The following is a 19,383-nucleotide window of genomic DNA, read 5'->3' on the forward strand; positions in this document are numbered from 1 at the left end:
GATGAGCAAGAATTGGAAACATTTACTGCTGATAAAATTAATAATATAATTACAGACTACGTGAAAGGAAGTTGTTTTATTTTGATGCATAAATTACCATAGAGAGTTTTTTCTTGTACGCGGTACGCGGTACGCTGTATTTCTGCTGTAATCTGGCTGTGACTATTGTAAACAGACCTACTACAGTGATTTAATTACATACATCGATTGCTATACTTCGTAACAATACAGGAATACAGAATGCACATTTTTCCCCCTTTGAAGTATCATGTATCATTTCCATATCAGAGAAAGGATCTTAATTAGTTTCGCCACTTCTGATATATATCCTTCAATTTAAGAGGCGATTAAGATAGGTAGCGATTATGTAAAAAATGTTTTTAAATTGTTGTCGAAATAGTAATCAGTTCTACTTACACGTAAAGTTTTGATCATACATTGGTATCTTTGATAATCAAATGATTTGGGATTGCATACAAATTATTGGCACGCACTCTGTTATCGAAAGTGTAGGAATTATCAACAAGCAAAAGATTATTTATTATCTTATTTCGGACACACTGAGAGAAAAAAAAGTGTGAAGCTGGTAGTCATAAAAACAGTTGAGAGTAAATGAACAAAAGCGCGGTCTGGATATACCATCACAATAGATCTACACGGGTCGCAGTGTCGTCAAGAGCTTAAATAGCACTAATCCCCATTCTTCAGGACAAACCGACTTTTTTTCTTCTCTTCCTATTTTTTAAAACTGATATTTTCTTTAATTTACCTTTCTTTAACAATATTTTGAGTTTGTCCAAATTTTTGTAGACAAGGACTGGATTCAACTTCCTGGGGAGCTGTTTATATTAACATATTACAACAGAGGTGAAGAACATTTAAGAGAAGGTAATATAGAAGTCCAGGCATCCACAGGGCTTATGATCTGACCCATTAGTTTCTTTGTAGACGTCGCTCATCAAATTGAATTATTTCACCTACATACTAGATGAATCTCACTCGCACAAATAAAGGTTTCAGCTCTTTAACTTCACAAACATCAACAGATGAAAGAATTGAAGGAATATACATGTTCAAATATAGGCAGAATGGTGAATGTTACACAGTGTGTAAAGTGGCCACTTAAACCAGCCATTGACAGGTCATAAGCCATGTAGATGCCTGGACTTCTATATTACCTTCTCTTAGATGTTCTTCATCTCTGTTGTAATATGTTAAGTAAATATTTATATTTGTTACAGATGTAATATTTCTTTTTTTATATATAAATATTATTTACCATTGTATATTTTTCTCGATGTTTTTGTTCTTTTTTAATATTATGCTATTTTTTCTCACTGGTTTTATTGTAATTATGTAAAAGGTTCATGGAACCGTAAATAAATAAATAAATAAGAATAATATTTCATTCATTGTTTACTGAGAAACCTGTTAAAGCTTATTATATAATTTAAAAAAACATCGTATAGGTGATTTAAGAAAGGTTTAAAAATGTATCTCACTTTCAGTCTTGATCTTGAAGTTAGCAAGCATACAGTCTCTGTATGCTTGCTAACTTTAATCTGTGCGGTAGGTCCATTGTACATTTTCAGTCCATTGTTCAGTAGTCGAGATTGTCTTTTTTTGTTTTGACTGTCTGATGCGACGTTCCCGTTTCGTGATTATGCACGTCATTCTACTTTCGTTGGTGAGGTGTCATCACCCTTGATGCAGGCTCGTGTGAATTTGTGGATTAGTTTGAGGGTTTAAAGTTTTCTCAAATAGGGTATTATCACTCGGGAGGAATATCGGATTTAACCTACTCTACAAATAAAATACTTTTTAAAGATTCTTCTAGTGTTTATATAAACCCTAATAATTATTATTTTTATTTACTATTCTTATTTAAATCTGTTTAGAAATAAGGGAGATATAAAGGATTAAATTCTAGTAATTTGAATGGCGCCAAAAACAAACAATTCGTGACGTCTTCGGATGTTTTGTGACGTCATCGGATTTTTTTTCATCAATGTCTATAGATTTTATAGAGCATTGTAGATAGCTTCATTTTTCTCTATATTTGTTTACATTTACGGCGTCTCGTCACTTATCAAACGCTACGAGTTGTGATTTATAATTTTCATGATAAATTGATAATTCAATTTATCATATCATAATAAATTAATACTTGGAAGAGGTTGAAAACCATAAAATAATAAAAGAAATTCGATATGTAAGATGTAATCCGTTTTAACTTTCATCTGTCAGTGCCTGGAACTGGACTGTGGAGTGGGTAATGGGGGGCTTAAGATAAAAGACAACTCTCCTTATATTTCTATCTGTGGCCTGTGGCATTACCAACATTAAAATGAATGCATTACTCGTGAACTTATGTGACAACATTTAATACCAACTTACGAAACGATCGTTTTCGAAAGACCTTATTTTCGAAACGAAAATAATGAATGAAAATATTCATTATCCAAGGGCTTATATAAACACTAGAAGAATCTTCAAAAAATCTTTTATTTGTAGAATAGGTTAAATCCGATATTCTTCCTGAGTGATAATACCCTATTCTAATAAAACAACCTCCATAATATAATGTGGCGCAACAAACGTCAATGATAAAACAAAGAAAACATATTCTCTGATTATTATTCAACTGGACTAATGGTTTATGTTTTGACTTATAACCTTTAACACAATATGTTTCAGAATACACACTGCGATATATTATGTAAATACAAGTACCGAAGACGAATTAGCACTTTTAAACTATCAATACCATTTTCGTGCGTTGCTTTGCATACTAAACGTCTGACTTGCATAGAAATATATCATATGGAATAAACCGATGCCAATGACTCCAATCGACTTTTTGTAAATTTCGATTGAAATCTATTTAATGGTTCGGTAAATAAATTCAATCAAATTATTAGAAATTTGTACGGTTTATGGCTTCAACGCCCGTTTCTTATGTACAAAAATTAAACACAATACGGCAAATGATGGAATTTTAGTTCAATAAAAACGTTAAAATACAACACAAAGCATCGTTTCGCTTTGTGATTATCGAAGGGTGTTATGTAAAATTGACAGATAATTCGATAGAAATAGAAAATTCTTTTGCTTCTATCAAAAAATCCTTTGAGATAGAAGCAAAAGAAACTAATAATCATTTTATATGCAGTCTTCTACTTCCAACCTTGAGCTCCAGATAGCCAGAAAGTGGCAAATGTCACTATTGGATTCCCACAGGGTTATCACTTAGAGCCTGCATAAGATTTTTTTGTTTTTTTTATTTAAGAAGGTAAACATGAAAAGAAAAATACAAAAGGAAAAAAAATGAAACCCACTAAACCACGAAACCGGCTTGACAGCAGGTTTCTTGAGCCATATGAGCCATTTAGTAATTTTTCCTTACAAGTTTTATCAACATTTTCTTTTAAGATCTGCTTAGGAATTTTATTAAAATTTTTAGTAATTGTATAATGAAGTGTTCTTTGGCTATACTTGTTTACAAACCTCGGTACTGGCAAGCTTTCACGTAGTGCTAGCCTTGTATTGTGTATATGTATATACCTTTTCTGGTAGTTACTATCAAATCTATATCTAGTAACAAATTTGAGCCATAGAATTGCATTTACGGACAGGCACCCTTGCTTTTTAAAAAGTTTGGGTACCTCTTCCTTGTGAATTCTAGCTGATCTGTTAATTAATTTAAGAGCCGAGTTTTGTAAAGATTGAATTTTTCAAATGTTGGTTTTACAAGAAAGGCCCCAACTGGTAATACCGAACCTAATGATTGATATATAAGTCTTAATGTTTTTATTGATACAAAATATTTTATTCTAAACATCCTGCCTATAACTGTCCTTAATATTTTACATAATTTGGTAATATGTTTAACCTATTAAAAAATATATCAATAGTAATGCCCAAATACACATATTTATTATCTGCACCAATTTTTTCACAGTTGTATAATATAACAATACCATTATGAAGACAGTTGAAACTACTACTACTACCATCACGCCATTTCCCCGTAGGGGTAGGCAGAGAGAATGGACCGCCACACACGTCTATCCTGGCATACAATCCTAGCCTCTTTCACATTCATACATCTTGTCATACATGCCCTTCGGTTCTGTCTGCTTTTGACATGACCAGACATAAGATTTTGGTTTATCTGATCATGCCACGTCTTCCTTGGTCGTCCTCGTCTAACGTTGCCGTTCATTTTTGCCATATATACTTGTTTTACCATTCTCTCGTCGTCCATTCGTTCTACCCCATGACCAAACCATCTCAGAGACCTTTTATTAATCTTATCAATTATACTTGACTCAGATTTACACTCTCGCCTGATTTCATCATTCGAAACCCTGTCCTACATTTATTTCCCACACATTCTTCTAGGAGATCGCATTTCAACCGCGTTCACTCGGCTTTCATCCTTCCTCTGCCAGTTCCACGTTTCATTTCCATACATAGGTGTTGGGACTAAAACTCCGCTGTGCACTGCCAGTTTAGCTTCGATTGCCATATTTTTATTAGCAATTACTGTGCTTAGTGCGCCGTTCATTTTTTTCCCCGTATTTACTCTCCTTTCAACATCTTTTTCTACTCTTCCGTCTCTTGAAAACATGCTTCCCAGATACACAAATTCTTCTACTTATTCAAGACATTCGTTGTTTACATTTATTATGCAGTCAGTAACCTCATTTCCCCTTTCAAATACCATCACTTTGAGAAATGAGAAGACATACATATATATCTAAGAAGATATATCAATCTATAAACAGTGTTCTACAATATTATCAAAACGTCTGATTGCACCACCTACCGGAAGATCGATAGGCGCCGATAAACAGGTCGCTGGTTCGTGGGTTTACACGTTTTGGTTGTAAATTGCGTAATTCAACGCTCTGAACTCCGATACAAAATGACAACAGCCACTCACCTTATACTGGGGTCCTCAACCTTATTGAGATACACAAATTCTTCTACTTGCTCAAGACGTTCGTTGTTTAAATTTATTATGCAGTCAGTAACCTCACTATCACTTTCAAATACCATCACTTTTGACTTACTTTACCTTATATGCATTTTAAAATACTTAATGCAAGTGGTATCCCATCTCTGTTGCAATCAATTTCTTTTCATGTTCCTAACCGTGTCACCAGAAATCAAAATCTGCTACTAATCAAATCTTTTAAGAGTAACTTTTGTATTTTATGCCCCAATGTCCAAAATGCGTAGATTAGTCATTTCGTCACACAACTTGGAATTATTTGAGGTAGATCTTAAAGAAACAAGAAAACAACTTTGATTTTAACCACTATTTTTTTTTCCACCCACCGGTTTCAAAGCAAACAAGCTTTTTCGTCAGCCATCGAAAATTAAACCTGCATTCTACACAACTAATAATATAGGAACATTGTTAAAAAATCACTAAGGCAAGGTCCATAAATATAATAAATCTGGCATATACCAATTAAATTGTAATGATTGTATCTACATTGGAAAAACTAAAAGAAACTTTAATATTAGAGTAAAAGAACACTTAAGTTGCTTAAATAATAATAATTTTCTGAATTCGCAAACCATCTGATAAAAAAATAATCACAACTTCAAAAAATTCACTGGATTAAAAGTACTTCATGTTGAAAATAAAATATTAAAATTAGACAACTTAGAAAATAAATTAGTGATTTATATTAAGAAAAAAAAAATTAATAACCAAATAAACAATATTTCTTTTATTGATTGATTTGGTGTTTATTTTGTAGAACATCATATTTAATATTAATTAGAGATTAAACACTGATTTGAGTCTACTGAATACTTTGTTTAATTTTTACAAATAAAAAAAAAAAAAAAAAACAAAATGGCGTTTATATTTTGTTTAGTTAATATTCCTTGATTGTTTATATTTATTTTAGTATTTAGTGAACATAGAAAACAAAAAAAATGGAAAGAATTCATTAGTTACGTAAACATTGACGAAGAAGCTTGTTAATGATTGAATTCCGAAACTAAAAGTTATTCATATTCAAATATTGAATTTAAGTAGGTACCTAGGAACTTGTTCACGGTTAAATTTCAAAACAAAAAATTTATGATTTTCCATTAGAGTTTTTCAATAAAAATCTCTGCTCTTTCAACATAAGGGAATGACGTAGGAATGCTATGTTCAAAAATGTATTATTATCATTATCACTACTGAAAATCCATTAAAAATAAATAATTGGTTAAAAATTATTAGGAATTCAAAGAAAGAATCTGATTGGGATCCATAAAAAGCAAATGTTGTTTGTAAACATTCAAAAACAAACTTTTTTTAAACACATAAAAAAAAAAATCTTCCATTTTTTTTGTATATGGATTCTCGCGGAATGCAACTCTGGTAGGTCGATAAAAAAAATATTTCTGCTTCTATTTTTTTTTTTACAGATTTGATTGAAAATTTTAATATCTACGAACACGCGCAGCGCCAAGATCTATAGTTTGCTGAAAACCGCACGTAAATCGGTTAAGCCGTTTAGGAGGAGTTCAGTGACATCACACGTACTGAAGAATTATATATAAAGATAACCACAAAGTTCAAATATAAAATTTATATTGTATACCGTTATTTTAGTACCATTGTTTGGCTTTCATGCTTAGTTTTATGTTCTTTTTGTTCAATTTCTTGTAAATATGTTTCTTCATATAACTGTTGTAATTGGCTTTGGCCGTATATATGATTAAAAAGTAAATACTAAGTTTGTTTAGTGAATATATGTTTAGCGGAACATGTTTATCTTGTGAATTAATTCATTGTTTTTATGCAAAACATGAAACTAGTCGTTTAGTGCGGAACCAATTTGTATACGACACAGTATTTTTTGAGCCAAAATCTGGCCAATTTCCTGAATCGCATATTACAGACATTATATAATTCATCAACTTGAACTTTGTAATCTTGGCCTCGATTACTCTGAGACGATAACACAATTTATCGATCTTGTCAAACTCGAATTTTCCGCAGCGTGAAATTTTTTGTCGTCTCTTCGATAATACTCGAAGAGTGACTGCAACTGACCTTTCGAAGATTCGTAAAAATGGACTCATGTGTACTCAGTTGCCTACAATCTAATTATGATAATAATTTTGTAACTGTTTTACATTTTACATTTACATTTTTTTTTGCACCACAACAGGCCAGGAGGCCTAATAACAGTGGTGAATTACATCACAGAGCACCCAGGCTTGAGAAAAATCACGTTTTAATTTTTGTGTTCTCACCGGGAATCGAACCCGGAACCTTCCGTGCGTGAGTCAAGCGTCTTGACCACTACACCACGGAGGCCGCCATTTTTTAGGTTTTAGCGGCTGGAACTGTGTGGATCAACTGCTATAATGCGTTTGTCCCTTTCTTATGTGCGAAAATTATTAGCGTTTTATCCTTAAATTCGTTTTGCCAATGGCTTGTATGCATTCAACACAAGATATGTTGTCGGGGAAAAATCAACAGATGGAAGAGTTGAGGAAAAGTGAATGTTTAAACATAGGCTGAATGGAGAATGTTACACAGTGTGTACTGTGGCCACTTAACCCAGCCAATGACGGGTCATAAGCCCTGTAAATGCCTAGACTTTCATATCCCCTTCTCGAAAATGTTTTCCGTATCTGTTGCAACAATTTTTAATATGAACAACTCCCTAGGGAAGAAATCCAGCCAGTCTGCAAGCATTTGGACATACTCAAAACATTGTTGTAGGTACTGTTATTATTTTATTTTTTTAAATTTTACATTGAAAGTTCTTTATAGGTTGAAATTACCTCTATAAAAAAAATATATTTATACATTTTATCATATACATATACTTACATTTTTTTGGTAAACATTGTCCAAATAACAAGGGTACATACCCCGTTCTAAGCTAGGCTAGACATTATAATATATAATAATAATTTACAAGTTAATAGAAAGAATCGACGACCAAAAAAAACTTACGAGAATACACATTGATACATATATACATATACAGAGATATATACATATATATATACATATATACACACATATATACAAACATACATATACCCAGGCGGATATACATACATACATAAAAGATACACAATTTAATATATTTTTCGAAGTAAAACTTCATGATTGCCATTTGGTTCAAAAGTTACGCTGTTTTGGAAATCGCGCAATGACAAAATCTTGTTTTCTGAACACGTTGTTCAATGTGACTCCCGCGGTTTATCCTTTAAGGCGCATAAATATTTTTTTATAACTTACGCGATTTATTTTCAGTTCCAGAATACACCACTGTTGGTAGTAGACCACGTGGACGCCCTATACAAAACACAGCGATCCTTTTCAAAAAACGACTAACGACACTCTCGTCCCAACACTTTGCGACGACTCCAAAACAAGGATAATATTCCTGTCACTTATTTGCACAGTGGATTAATTTACCGATTGATTTTCATATGAACACTTTACACGATCGACGAGGGGTTTAATTAAATCGAAAGAAAACTCCAGCGAACGACACCGAAGGAAACTTAGTAAACTTAAATGACACCTTGCCCAACCGACGAACGCGAGCGAAATGAAGAGTGATTCGGAAAAGGACGATATACGATATGTGGCGCGGCCGTGTTCGGAACTATTGAGTCTGTAGACCTAAAACTAGGGTGCGTGAAAATGAAATACAATGTATTAATGTGTGAGGGGGAATGGTAGTTATCCGTGGCTCTATCCCACTGTATTCCACTCAGACAAGACTGGGACCCGCAATTTGCAACTTAGAAGGGATGGGTTCACACTGAATCAATTTTTCAGACTGATGAGAGGTTTTATCGAGACTTCAGACATTTTATAGAGTATATTTGTATGCTACTGATAGTTATCTCCGACAGCGTAAGCACAGACTGTTTTACCTTCTGGCTTCCAGAACCAACCTGCCTCTGGCTATGCTTATTGGAAGAGCAGTCAGGCAGCTGAAAATTATCGCTGGGGAGATCGACATCTTTCACTTCAGTGAAACTATGTTTAAGAGGCAAATACTCTTGCTATTGGACAGTATTATACTTTGGTAATGTCAAACCGTCGCTCAAGGGTTCCTGGTTTGATATTTCGTCCCAATATAACGCCTTAAATGTATTGTTATTTTGAAAAATAAATGAATTTGAATTTGAAAAATTTTAATTAATTTTATCGACTGCGTTCAGGACAAAAACTTTAAACCACAATAGTGAGGTTCAGAGGAACGGGAAAAAAATATAAATAAAACTTTCTTACGCACGGTCAAAATTAAAGGATTTAATCGTAAAGCGAAGGTTCTCGAAAATCTATGGAAAATTTAATAAAAACCTTTTCGATAAAAATGCACTACTTTGAACGACGTCGTTAGTTCTCTGAAATCAACCAATGATAGACTATACTGATACATTTTCAGATACCAGGAAGCCAACCCACCAATCTGGACAACTTACCGTAGAGACCTTGAGACGTCACAGGCGGAGAACTCTATCATTGGTCAATTCACAAGAACTTACGACATCATTTAAAGTAGTTCATCATTATAATTGTTTTACACATATTCGAGAAAATCCGCCGTACGATTAAAATGCTCTAATTTTTATCGCTTGTAAAAAAAATATTTTAATTCTAATTTCCCGAAGCACTGAACTTCCCCATAGTGGTAATTTGGCCTGATAGAAATAAAAAATTATTACAATTAAGAAAGTATATAAAATCAAACGAATAACCGTTAGGACATAAAAATGGATTATCCATACTAATATTGTAAATGCAAAAGTGTGTTTGTTTGTTGGTGATTCCTTTATGCCTTAATGGAGCGACTGATTGATACATTTTTACGTAAGGATTGCCGGAGAGGTGAGATGTAAAATAGGATACTTATTTTTTTATCCCGAATGGAAAAAAATACAATGAAAAAAATATATAATATCAACAATGATGAACATTCTTTGAAAATTAGTAGACAATAAAGTGATATGACAAAATAATATGATTGAAATTAATTCTTTAAAATTGTATAGTTGACTTGCTTTATAAATAGTTAGTTTGGTTTGCTTTTTGTTTTGGTTTTGTAGTAGAATTTTGGATTCGTAAACAGAATAACGACACTACGTAACTTTACTACAATATTTTTGAAAAAGGTGAAGGCTGGAGGTTGGGCTTATCCAGAGACCCATATACCTATAATGAGTTAGAAACTACCTTAAATATATCTTCTATTCAAGACCGTCGAAATAAATCCGACCTTATACTCCTATTTAAAATTCTCAACTAACTCTTTGATGCGTCTGAACTACTGAGCCCAGTAAAATTGAATATCCCAACTAGAAACCTCAGACAAAACTTACTCTTTCATACCGACAACCATAGAACTAACTATGGTTTACATTCCTCTATGCCTAGAATTCTTAGGTCTACCAACAAACATACTAGTCTTGATTTCTTTGATAGCAAGTTGTCTTCTTTTAAACGATCACTAAATCAAATTCAATTATAAACACCTCTCTTCCGTTTCCACTCCCACAAAGTATATACCATTGAGTCTTTCTACTTTTATAATAATATTTTTCTATGTATAAATGTGTCTTTAAAAATGGCCGTTGGGCGTATATATAAATAAATAAATAAATATAGACTAACGGACCATAATATTTAAATCATAGCGATAATTGCAAGACCAAGCTACTTTAAATCCCGATAAAATATACATCATTCAATCGGGAAAATTCTTATTGATAAACAAAACTAATTAATAAACGAAACAACTAATTAATTAAATCTAAATAATTGCCCCGAATACCGCGTGAGCGAAGTCACGGGTAAAAGCTAAAAGCTAGTATTATTACCTATGTAGAAATGTAATGAACGTTAAAAAAGTGGTGCCTCTATCGAAAAGATTTAGTATCGCTTTCATTCATTCGATTTGTTCTTCACTCGTTCCTTTTCGTTTATTTTGTACGCAAACGCAAAAATATACCTTACGAACTGTCATCAGATAGTATACTATTTTAATGGCGCTTGGTTAACATGTGATACACACCTAGTGGAATACTATTTCAGATAATGAACAAATTAATAGTAAATAATAAGTGGTTAATGTGAGTTTAAACATTGTATACCGGTGACCTCCCATCAATACCAACAAAAATGTCAGGTAAGTGAACATAAATCATTGAATTCATAGATAGTATTACGCAATTCATTATATATTTCATTTTGAAGTACAAACTAAGTTATTTTATATAACATTTCTGTTGTTTATCTGATATAAAACAAAGTGCATCAATAACATAACCTCCAACATTTTCTTCGATTGACAGCAATATTTTAGTTACAAAATTTATCGGAGTGGCGCTAGTATAGGATCGAGCTATCACCGCCGTTTTTTTAAGTTTACTCGATTTACAACCAAAAAACGTTCTTTTATAATTCACAGCAAAACAAAAAAAAATCGTTTTTACTGTCCCTTCTAATTTTTAAATTTTTTTAATATATTTTTTTTATTCATGAATTTCATAAAAAGTACATGTTTTCGTAAAATTCTAAACATATCTACTTTTACACATCTAGTAAATGTTATCACTGTAACTCTCCAAAAAGAGACTAACTCTTGTGGTTGGAGAGTGACTTACACTGTTTTAGTTGTTTATTTATAAGAGTTTATATAATTTTAAATACGAGTACACGAAAAGAAAAAGAAAAATAAAAACATAAGATAAATAAAGAAAAAAACATAAAACAATAATACATTCATACTAATTAAAATTTAATGTTGTTTTTACACGAGTTCAAAAAATTTCTTTAGATTAACTTTAAATTTATTTATGATATATTCATTTAATTGTTATGTACTTAGTTTTATGTCTACGGTAATATTATAAGTATTTGTTCTTTTATGTGTACATATTGTGTACCTACATGATACAAAAAATAGGTATAATGATATAAATGTATGATTTTGTTATTTAATATTTCTTTATTTGCCCAGAGGACTTTTATATAACAGAAAAGATGCATTATTGTTAGTTGTGCTTGAGGGATACGAATTTTATTTTCTCAAGGAGTTACCGGCAATCTAAGTTGTTATTGACTATTTTGTTAAAAGGGTTTCTATCGGTGATAGATCTTCTAGATTGCAAGGTATCATTATCATCATTCCCTTTCCGTACCTAATGGTGCATAGGGCATTGAATTGGTACGCCAAGTATATATCGAGACGGTATACTTAACTTCTGTTCTATATGTATCTTACCTCGGTATGTTGTACCTACTTGTCATATCGACATAATATGATCGACACAAGCCAATGGAATGACCGCAAACAATTAGTCCGCGTTCCTTACGTCATTAACATTTAAAATAGTTCTAATTTATATTTAAAATAGGCTTCTGTAGTAAAAAGTGCTCACTTCAAAGCGAAGCAATTCAAGCAAAAAATGCTCGCTTGAGCATGAATTTTGCATGACTTTTGGATATCACCTAGACGGTACGCTTAACGATCGTCTGTATGACATGTATCTACCGATCGACTACAAAGCCGGATCCTTTAACGTCTCGATACTTACACTCGGAAAGATAGTAAAACAGATAGAAAAAAATATAACAACTAAATTATTTTTTTAGAGTGGTAACTTTCTGACGCATATAATCTGCGTCTGACGCCTAGATACTCTTATTTGTTAAAAGGACAGAACATAGCGACATTATTTTCACATCTAGGCGTTCGTTTTATTAAAGTGACAGTTATGTCGGAATTTAATTCGACTTCAAAACTTCTCTATCATATTTTTATAGGCTTTTAAGAAAAAAACTGCCAACCTCAAAACGATTAAAAATGTTAATAAATCACAATTAAAGGAAAAATTTATCCATGGAACAAAATTTTTGTCACTTTTAATACGTAGATAAAAGTATCGAGGTGATTTAGACCCGTCGGTATAAAATGATGTACTTACATCAAAACTTGATGGTGGGGGTATCGGTACTATACCTTTGTAGTCGGTCGGGAGACTTTTATCTTCAACTATGACGTCATACTGAAGCTATTTCATTTCAGAGCGTAGATATGTGTACCGTGACGTACGCTTCCCATTGATTCATATCGATGTATCTACCCAAAACTTGAAGCCGGGGGGTCGGTAGTATATCTTTATAATATAAATATATATCTTTAATTACAACAGAGATGAAGAACAGTTAAGAGAACGGAAGAAGTCTAGGCATCTACAGGGCTTATGACCCGTCAATGGCTGGTTTAAGTGACCGCGGCAGTCAGCGGTGGACGTCCAGTAGCTCAATTACTAATAACTATCGACGTGATAAAAATTTCTCATCACGGTTGTTTATCGTATTCGCGATTACAATGGAACATCCGTGAACACCTAATATTAAATGTCAAAATATTTACGTTTCGCGACGTATAATCCTGCTGCGCAATCACCTATTTGAATTTCACCGGTGTAAATATGGAAAATATTCCAAAACTGCTATTTTTGTTTATTTATTTATCATTTATCACGCTATTTATTGCATTTAGCCGGCGGTTGGCAAGCCAAATGTCAAGAAAAGCAGTCGCCATAGTAATTGTAATTTAATATTCACTTTTGTGTATTAGATACTCATTACTATTTTGCAAATGCAATATATTGTATTATTTTTATAGTAAACGCCAATTTTTCGCCAGTGTACTGTATTTATTTACGAGGAAAACAAAAAACAAACCGACACGAGCGTTGACTTAGAGATTACACACGCGTTGACTTATGACTGCGATAACTTAAGCATGTTCATTATTGCAGTGGCGTCTTTGATACCAAATTTCTAGCGAAGCTCAGATTTTAAGAATAAGTATAATATGCGTAAATGTTAAGTAGGTACCTACAGTAAATAACACAGTACGGACCATGTTTGTAGGTATCTTTGAGCATTTTCATATTGGTTGCTAGTTTTTTATCTTCATAATGTGTTGATATAATGCGAATTAAAATACATATTAGGTACTGGTGAATAGCAATGATTTTTTAGTGAGGCTCAGCCTCACTTGCTTCATATGCTCCTTCGTCCCTGCCTTATTGTTCATTGTGATCGCTCAAATGCCTAGCATGTTTTAAAGCACGTCGATAGTTATTTGTGATTGAGCTACAGGACGCCGAGAACCCGACGCCTTGTAAAGTAGGCAAGCGTTGTTAGCAAGGCTCTCAGGAGGCATCCGCAGTACATGGCCCGGCCAACCGTATTGCCTCGGCTTGATGATACTAATATGATATGTTTGTATACGCAAGTATGTTCTCGCACAAAAACGGAGTAGATATTTTTACATTGCTAATATTTTAAATAATATTTTCGAGTCGTAAAAGCGAGGAGGATTTCAGCTGAAGGTGGAAATTATCTCTTGTGAGTATTTTAGGAACATTGTCAACTTTTGATGCCAAGTATTTGAAAGTGTTTTGAAGCGCACTGTTCAGGATATCGTGGTATTTCTGTTTGGCGAGGTCACCCCTTATATAACTGAAAAATATGCGTTTCATTTAAAGTTTAAAAAAAAACATCTAACAAACAAATAGACGATTATAAATAATCAATAGTTGTCTGGGCCATATACTGCGGGTGGCTCCTAAGAGCCTCAACCACGGATGCCCACTTTACAAGGCATCAGGTTCTTGACGTCCTGGAGCATTATGCTGGAAATATGCGACATTTTGTCACCCACTCGACAATAGTCGATTGAGCATCTCGATTGCTTTGTCATAATGCTATTCTTGAAAACCCTCCGACAATTTGATTAGAATGACGAATGAGAAAGTGGCAACACTTAACAAATCCGTATTTATCTATGACTCTCCTGCCCCCCTGCCACACGTAAACCTTTATTGTTTCTTGTCAGACTTCTTCCGCTGAATATTTTTTGTATGGAATATTATGAAAAAATAAAAGAAAATGTTTTACTTAGACACTGTAACATCGATAGTTATTATTTGCCCTTGACATAACTCACATCTTCATGTTATTAGAAATATTTCATGGATTTTAAAAACATTTTGTATAATATATGTCTCAAATACGTATTTTGATATTGACGAGCGATAAAATCATTTATAAATCATGTTTCTAGTGAAACTTCATTTGATAATGGATTAAAAATAAGTACAGTTATATTTTTTGCACATTTGTTGATACGCCATCATCATAACATTGATCAGTGTTGTAAATTTTAAGTTAAAATACAACAAAAATACCTACTCGTAATTCAAACATGAATGCCGCCGAGCGTTTTACAAGAAAGAAGTTTGATAGCTAAAGTTACGATGTCGCATTCGACTGTCAATTTCGAGTGCTTTGGGGCACTCGAGATAAAGTCGATTGGTTTTCAATCGACTGTATTCGTAGGGGTGGTTAAAGAATGCTGTCACTTGTCGAAGTCCTGCATAAGGCCCCTGAACGTCCGCTGTGGACTATTCGTCGAAAGTTCATGTCAGAACTACGGGACGCGAACCTGACTTATGAAGATGAACAGAAGCTATCAGCTTACAGAGGTACCTGGAAGCTCTTCGCAGACACCATAATAAAATTAAATTCAATTTATTTATTTAAAACTAGCGGACCCGACAGACGTTGTCCTGCCCGAACTTTGGCAAAAGACTTTTTATTGATAAGTAGGTACCTAGATATTTGTTTGTGATTAAATTCCAAAACTAAAAATTGTTAATATTTAAATATTGAACTCAAGTAGGTACCTTGGTACTTGTTTATGGTTGAATTCCAAAACATAAAATAAATATTTTTCAAATATGGCATTCTTTTTGCAAACGTCAAACTCCGGTCGTCTCATCAACAAAGGGGTGTACTTATGTAAAAATACGATTTTAAAAAATAAATGAAATCTAATATTATTTAAGTATTACCAAAAATCCAGTTTGAAGAAATAAATGGGTAGAAATTATAAGGAATTTAAGGAATGAATCTGATTGAGATCCACAAAAAACAAATGCTGTTTGTAAACATTCAAAAACAAACCTTTTTTACACACAAAAAACATCTTTCCATTTTTTTACAAATGCATTCTCCTCGAATGCAACCCTGGTAGATCGATGAATAAAACATTTATGCTACTAACATCTTATTTACATATTCGATTGAAGATTTTAATATCTACGAACACGCACAGCGCAAAGATCTATATTTCTCTGAAAACCGCACGTAAAACGATTAAGCCGTTTAGAAGGAGTTCAGTGACATCACACGTACAGAGGAATTATATGCATAAAGATAACATATGCGCATAGAATTAAGAATAGTCCAGAAGGAGCGTAGAATCATATTTGAATGCATCGGACTGTTTCCAATAATTCCCCCACTCCGGCTTACTTTCGCCGCGCGTATTCGCCGGGTAATGTTGCTTGATGGGAGAAAAATAAATCATAACACAAATGTAAGGTAAAAAATAAGTAATCTGTTGATTTATCTAAAATTTTATTGTGCACGCTGAAACATTGATTGACACAATAGAATAGATAAGTAAAGGGTCATTTAATAAGAGTACCTAATTGAATTAATGAACTTTGAACTTAAAATATAAAACAAATTTTATTTGACATAAAACGGATATTTTTATATCATGTTCAATAATATTTGATGTTTTAAAGATAATGTCGTTCAAATGTCCTCCTCGGCGTTGTTAAATCCGAGGTCTAATTTTTATTAGTTCTTTTATTAGATAAGCAAAGTAGGGTAAAATAAAATTCTACCCTAGCAACACTAACGAAATTTCCGTTTTGTTTCTTCGACAATCTGACAGACGGAAAAATAATTCAATTTTTAAGTAATGCATTTGTTATATACACATTCATTTGCAAATTACAGATGAAATGTGATTGCATCCTGTTTCTTTAAGATCCTAGCAGTATTTCTAAACTTTAAAAGGACACAACACGGCATAGTTGAATGTAAATCAGGAGTTGCGTACTGAGCGACGTCTACAATGAAACTAATTGGTCCAAACGTAAACCTACTCATTTATGAGTAGTTGAGTCGCCTTCTGTTTGATGTGCGTATGTGGTTTCTGGACTATTCTTAATTCTATGCATACGCGAGTACGTCACAAACTAAAATTTAAGACGTACATATTATTTTTTAAAAAATACATAAAGAGACTCTTGTCAAAGTAGTAGGAGAATCCTGCTCCGGAAAACCCCTTCGGATACATGGAACAGATCAACATCCAGAGCGATGTTGTTCAGCATAGCGGTAGCCCTTCCAACAGGCAGGGGTGCTCCTGTATATCGGAATATGAAACAATCTATGCTGATCATTCTATTTATTGCATTTAACCGGCGGTTAGCAAGCCAAATCTCAAGTAAAGCAGTCGCCATAGTACTTGTAATTTATTTTTCTTGTTTTGTATTAGATACTCCTTACTATTTTGCAAATGCAATATATTGTATTCTTTTTTATAGTAAACGCAGATTTTTCGCCAGTAATCTGTATTTATTTACGAGGAAAACAAAAAACAAATCGACACGAACGTTGACTTAGAGATTACACACGCGTTGACTTATGACTGCGATAACTTAAGCATGTTCATTACTGTTCATTGTGATCGCTCAAATGCTTAGCATTTTTAAGCACGTCGATAGTTATATGTGATTGAGCTACTGGAATTTCAGACTCTCTTCTCAAAAATGTTTTCCCTCTCTGTTGCAGCTAATTTAGATCTTAATAACTCCCTAGGGAGGAAATCCAGCCAGTCTGCACACATTTGGACAAACTTTGTTTTTCGATTTCGGGGGTCTCGTGTCTGGTTACGTTCGATTGTCGTTCCCGTGACGTCAGCGCAGGTCACCCGGCGTCTGGTTCACTGCCTCCCTGCTCCCCGGTCCCTGGTAATTGTCTCCCGTGGGAGTAGAGGACGGCGTCAAGTTCCAGACGGGATTATTTCTGGATCACACTTTGACCGAACCGAGCGCGAACTAAGAGACGACCACGGCCCATATTGCAATGGGAAGTTAACGTTTATCTTCAATTATAGGCCTTACTTATAAATCGGGTATATAGTTAAGCTTGAGAATAGTGGTAGAATAATGATGGTATAGCAAAAATAATCACTTATAAACTTCACATAGAGATAAACTTGGTTTAAATCTGGGATAGCGACCATAGAAACTTAAACCTGCACATTTTGTGGTATAACCTCAAAGCAATAATGCGTTACCTAGAGAGACGCCCTATCACTATGTTTCATAGAACGCCGCGATGTTGGTTTGTTAGTTAGCAACCAATTGGTGGCCATTTTGTTTTATTTGACAACATAAACATAACGGTTCGATCGAATGCTTTTGTAGCTGTGCTTGGCTTTGTTTGAAAATAACTTGGATATTTACGTTATAATTAATGAAAATCGACAATGGTGAATTGCAGTATATTTGGTTGCAGGCGTGGGAGCGTCAAAGGTGTTAAAAGAGTCAGTTTTCACAAGTTATTGATTCCGAATATTTTCCCTTGATTTACATTGATTTTTGGCATTTATTGTCCCGACACGTGTATTATGTTGCTTAAAAACTTACATTATATCAACATATTTACTTCCGATACTATTTTTTCTTAATTTAGGGGATAAATTTGTGAATTAAAGGATGTTTACTGTTGACAATGACAGTTGATTACAGGAAATATGTATGTTTGAGTTTTTATCGAGTAGAGGTCGATTAAAATTTTACTCGAAAACCTTGATATCGCATCTAAAATGACGTGTCCAAATTTCAGGCCGCTACGACTCGCCGTTTCGGAGATGTTACGGACAAACAAACAAACTCAGGACTTTGGTTCCATGGAGTTGAGATTTATGTCTCAATAAATGTAACATAAGTATATTGTGAATAAAATGAATAAATAAAAAACAAAATAAACACGCACATGTATAATAATACATGAAAAATAAATTGGAATAACCCTGCAACAATAAATACACAGGTACATATTTAAAAGTATTTACAATGCAAATTTATTAATTGGATATTTCAAATAGGAGTTGCGTACTGAGCGACGTCTAGAATGAAACTTATGGGTCAAAATGTAAAACTACTATTTTAAGAGTAGTTTAATCGCCTTCTGTTTGATGCGCGTATGCAGTTTCTGGACTATTCTTAATTCTACGGTTCACACATATATTACAATTTTGAGGCATGGTTTTGTTAGTCGTAAATACGAAACCACAGGTCGTCGCATAACGTTTACTAGGAAGATCTGCATTTAGGAGTGTTTTTTAAAACATTGCCAAGAGAAAGAGTCATTTTTTCTGCAATATTTGTCACGCGTCTGTGTTTTTTTCTATGTTTACGACAGCGGAAAGCTTTCAAAGT

General features: G+C 33.4%; 2 protein-coding genes across 4 annotated transcripts in view; one reads left to right on the forward strand and one right to left on the reverse strand.

Moving 5' to 3' along the window:
* LOC148281862 (protein I'm not dead yet-like) overlaps positions 1–8,598 on the reverse strand; it is a 126,065-nt gene extending 117,467 nt beyond the window's left edge. For 2 of the 3 annotated variants that reach the window (XM_088226020.1, XM_088226021.1), the window contains exon 1: positions 8,279–8,597. The gene's annotated coding sequence lies outside the window, so the exon portion shown is untranslated. Of the gene's footprint in view, positions 1–8,278 lie in introns of all 3 variants that reach the window. The other variant, XM_088226023.1, reaches the window with a different exon arrangement.
* A 2,404-nt stretch (positions 8,599–11,002) lies between these two features.
* The window catches only part of PIG-S (phosphatidylinositol glycan anchor biosynthesis class S), a 44,986-nt gene continuing 36,605 nt past the window's right edge, over positions 11,003–19,383 (forward strand). Inside the window, 1 exon segment of the mRNA XM_088226029.1 lies at positions 11,003–11,183. Coding sequence (XP_088082155.1) covers positions 11,177–11,183 — 7 coding nt within the window. The 5' untranslated portion in view covers positions 11,003–11,176.

Source organism: Micrasema longulum, unplaced genomic scaffold, assembly GCF_059751315.1.
Source record: "Micrasema longulum isolate JH-2025_06_02 unplaced genomic scaffold, ASM5975131v1 h1tg000403l, whole genome shotgun sequence".
NCBI classification, from domain to species: Eukaryota; Metazoa; Arthropoda; class Insecta; order Trichoptera; family Brachycentridae; genus Micrasema; species Micrasema longulum.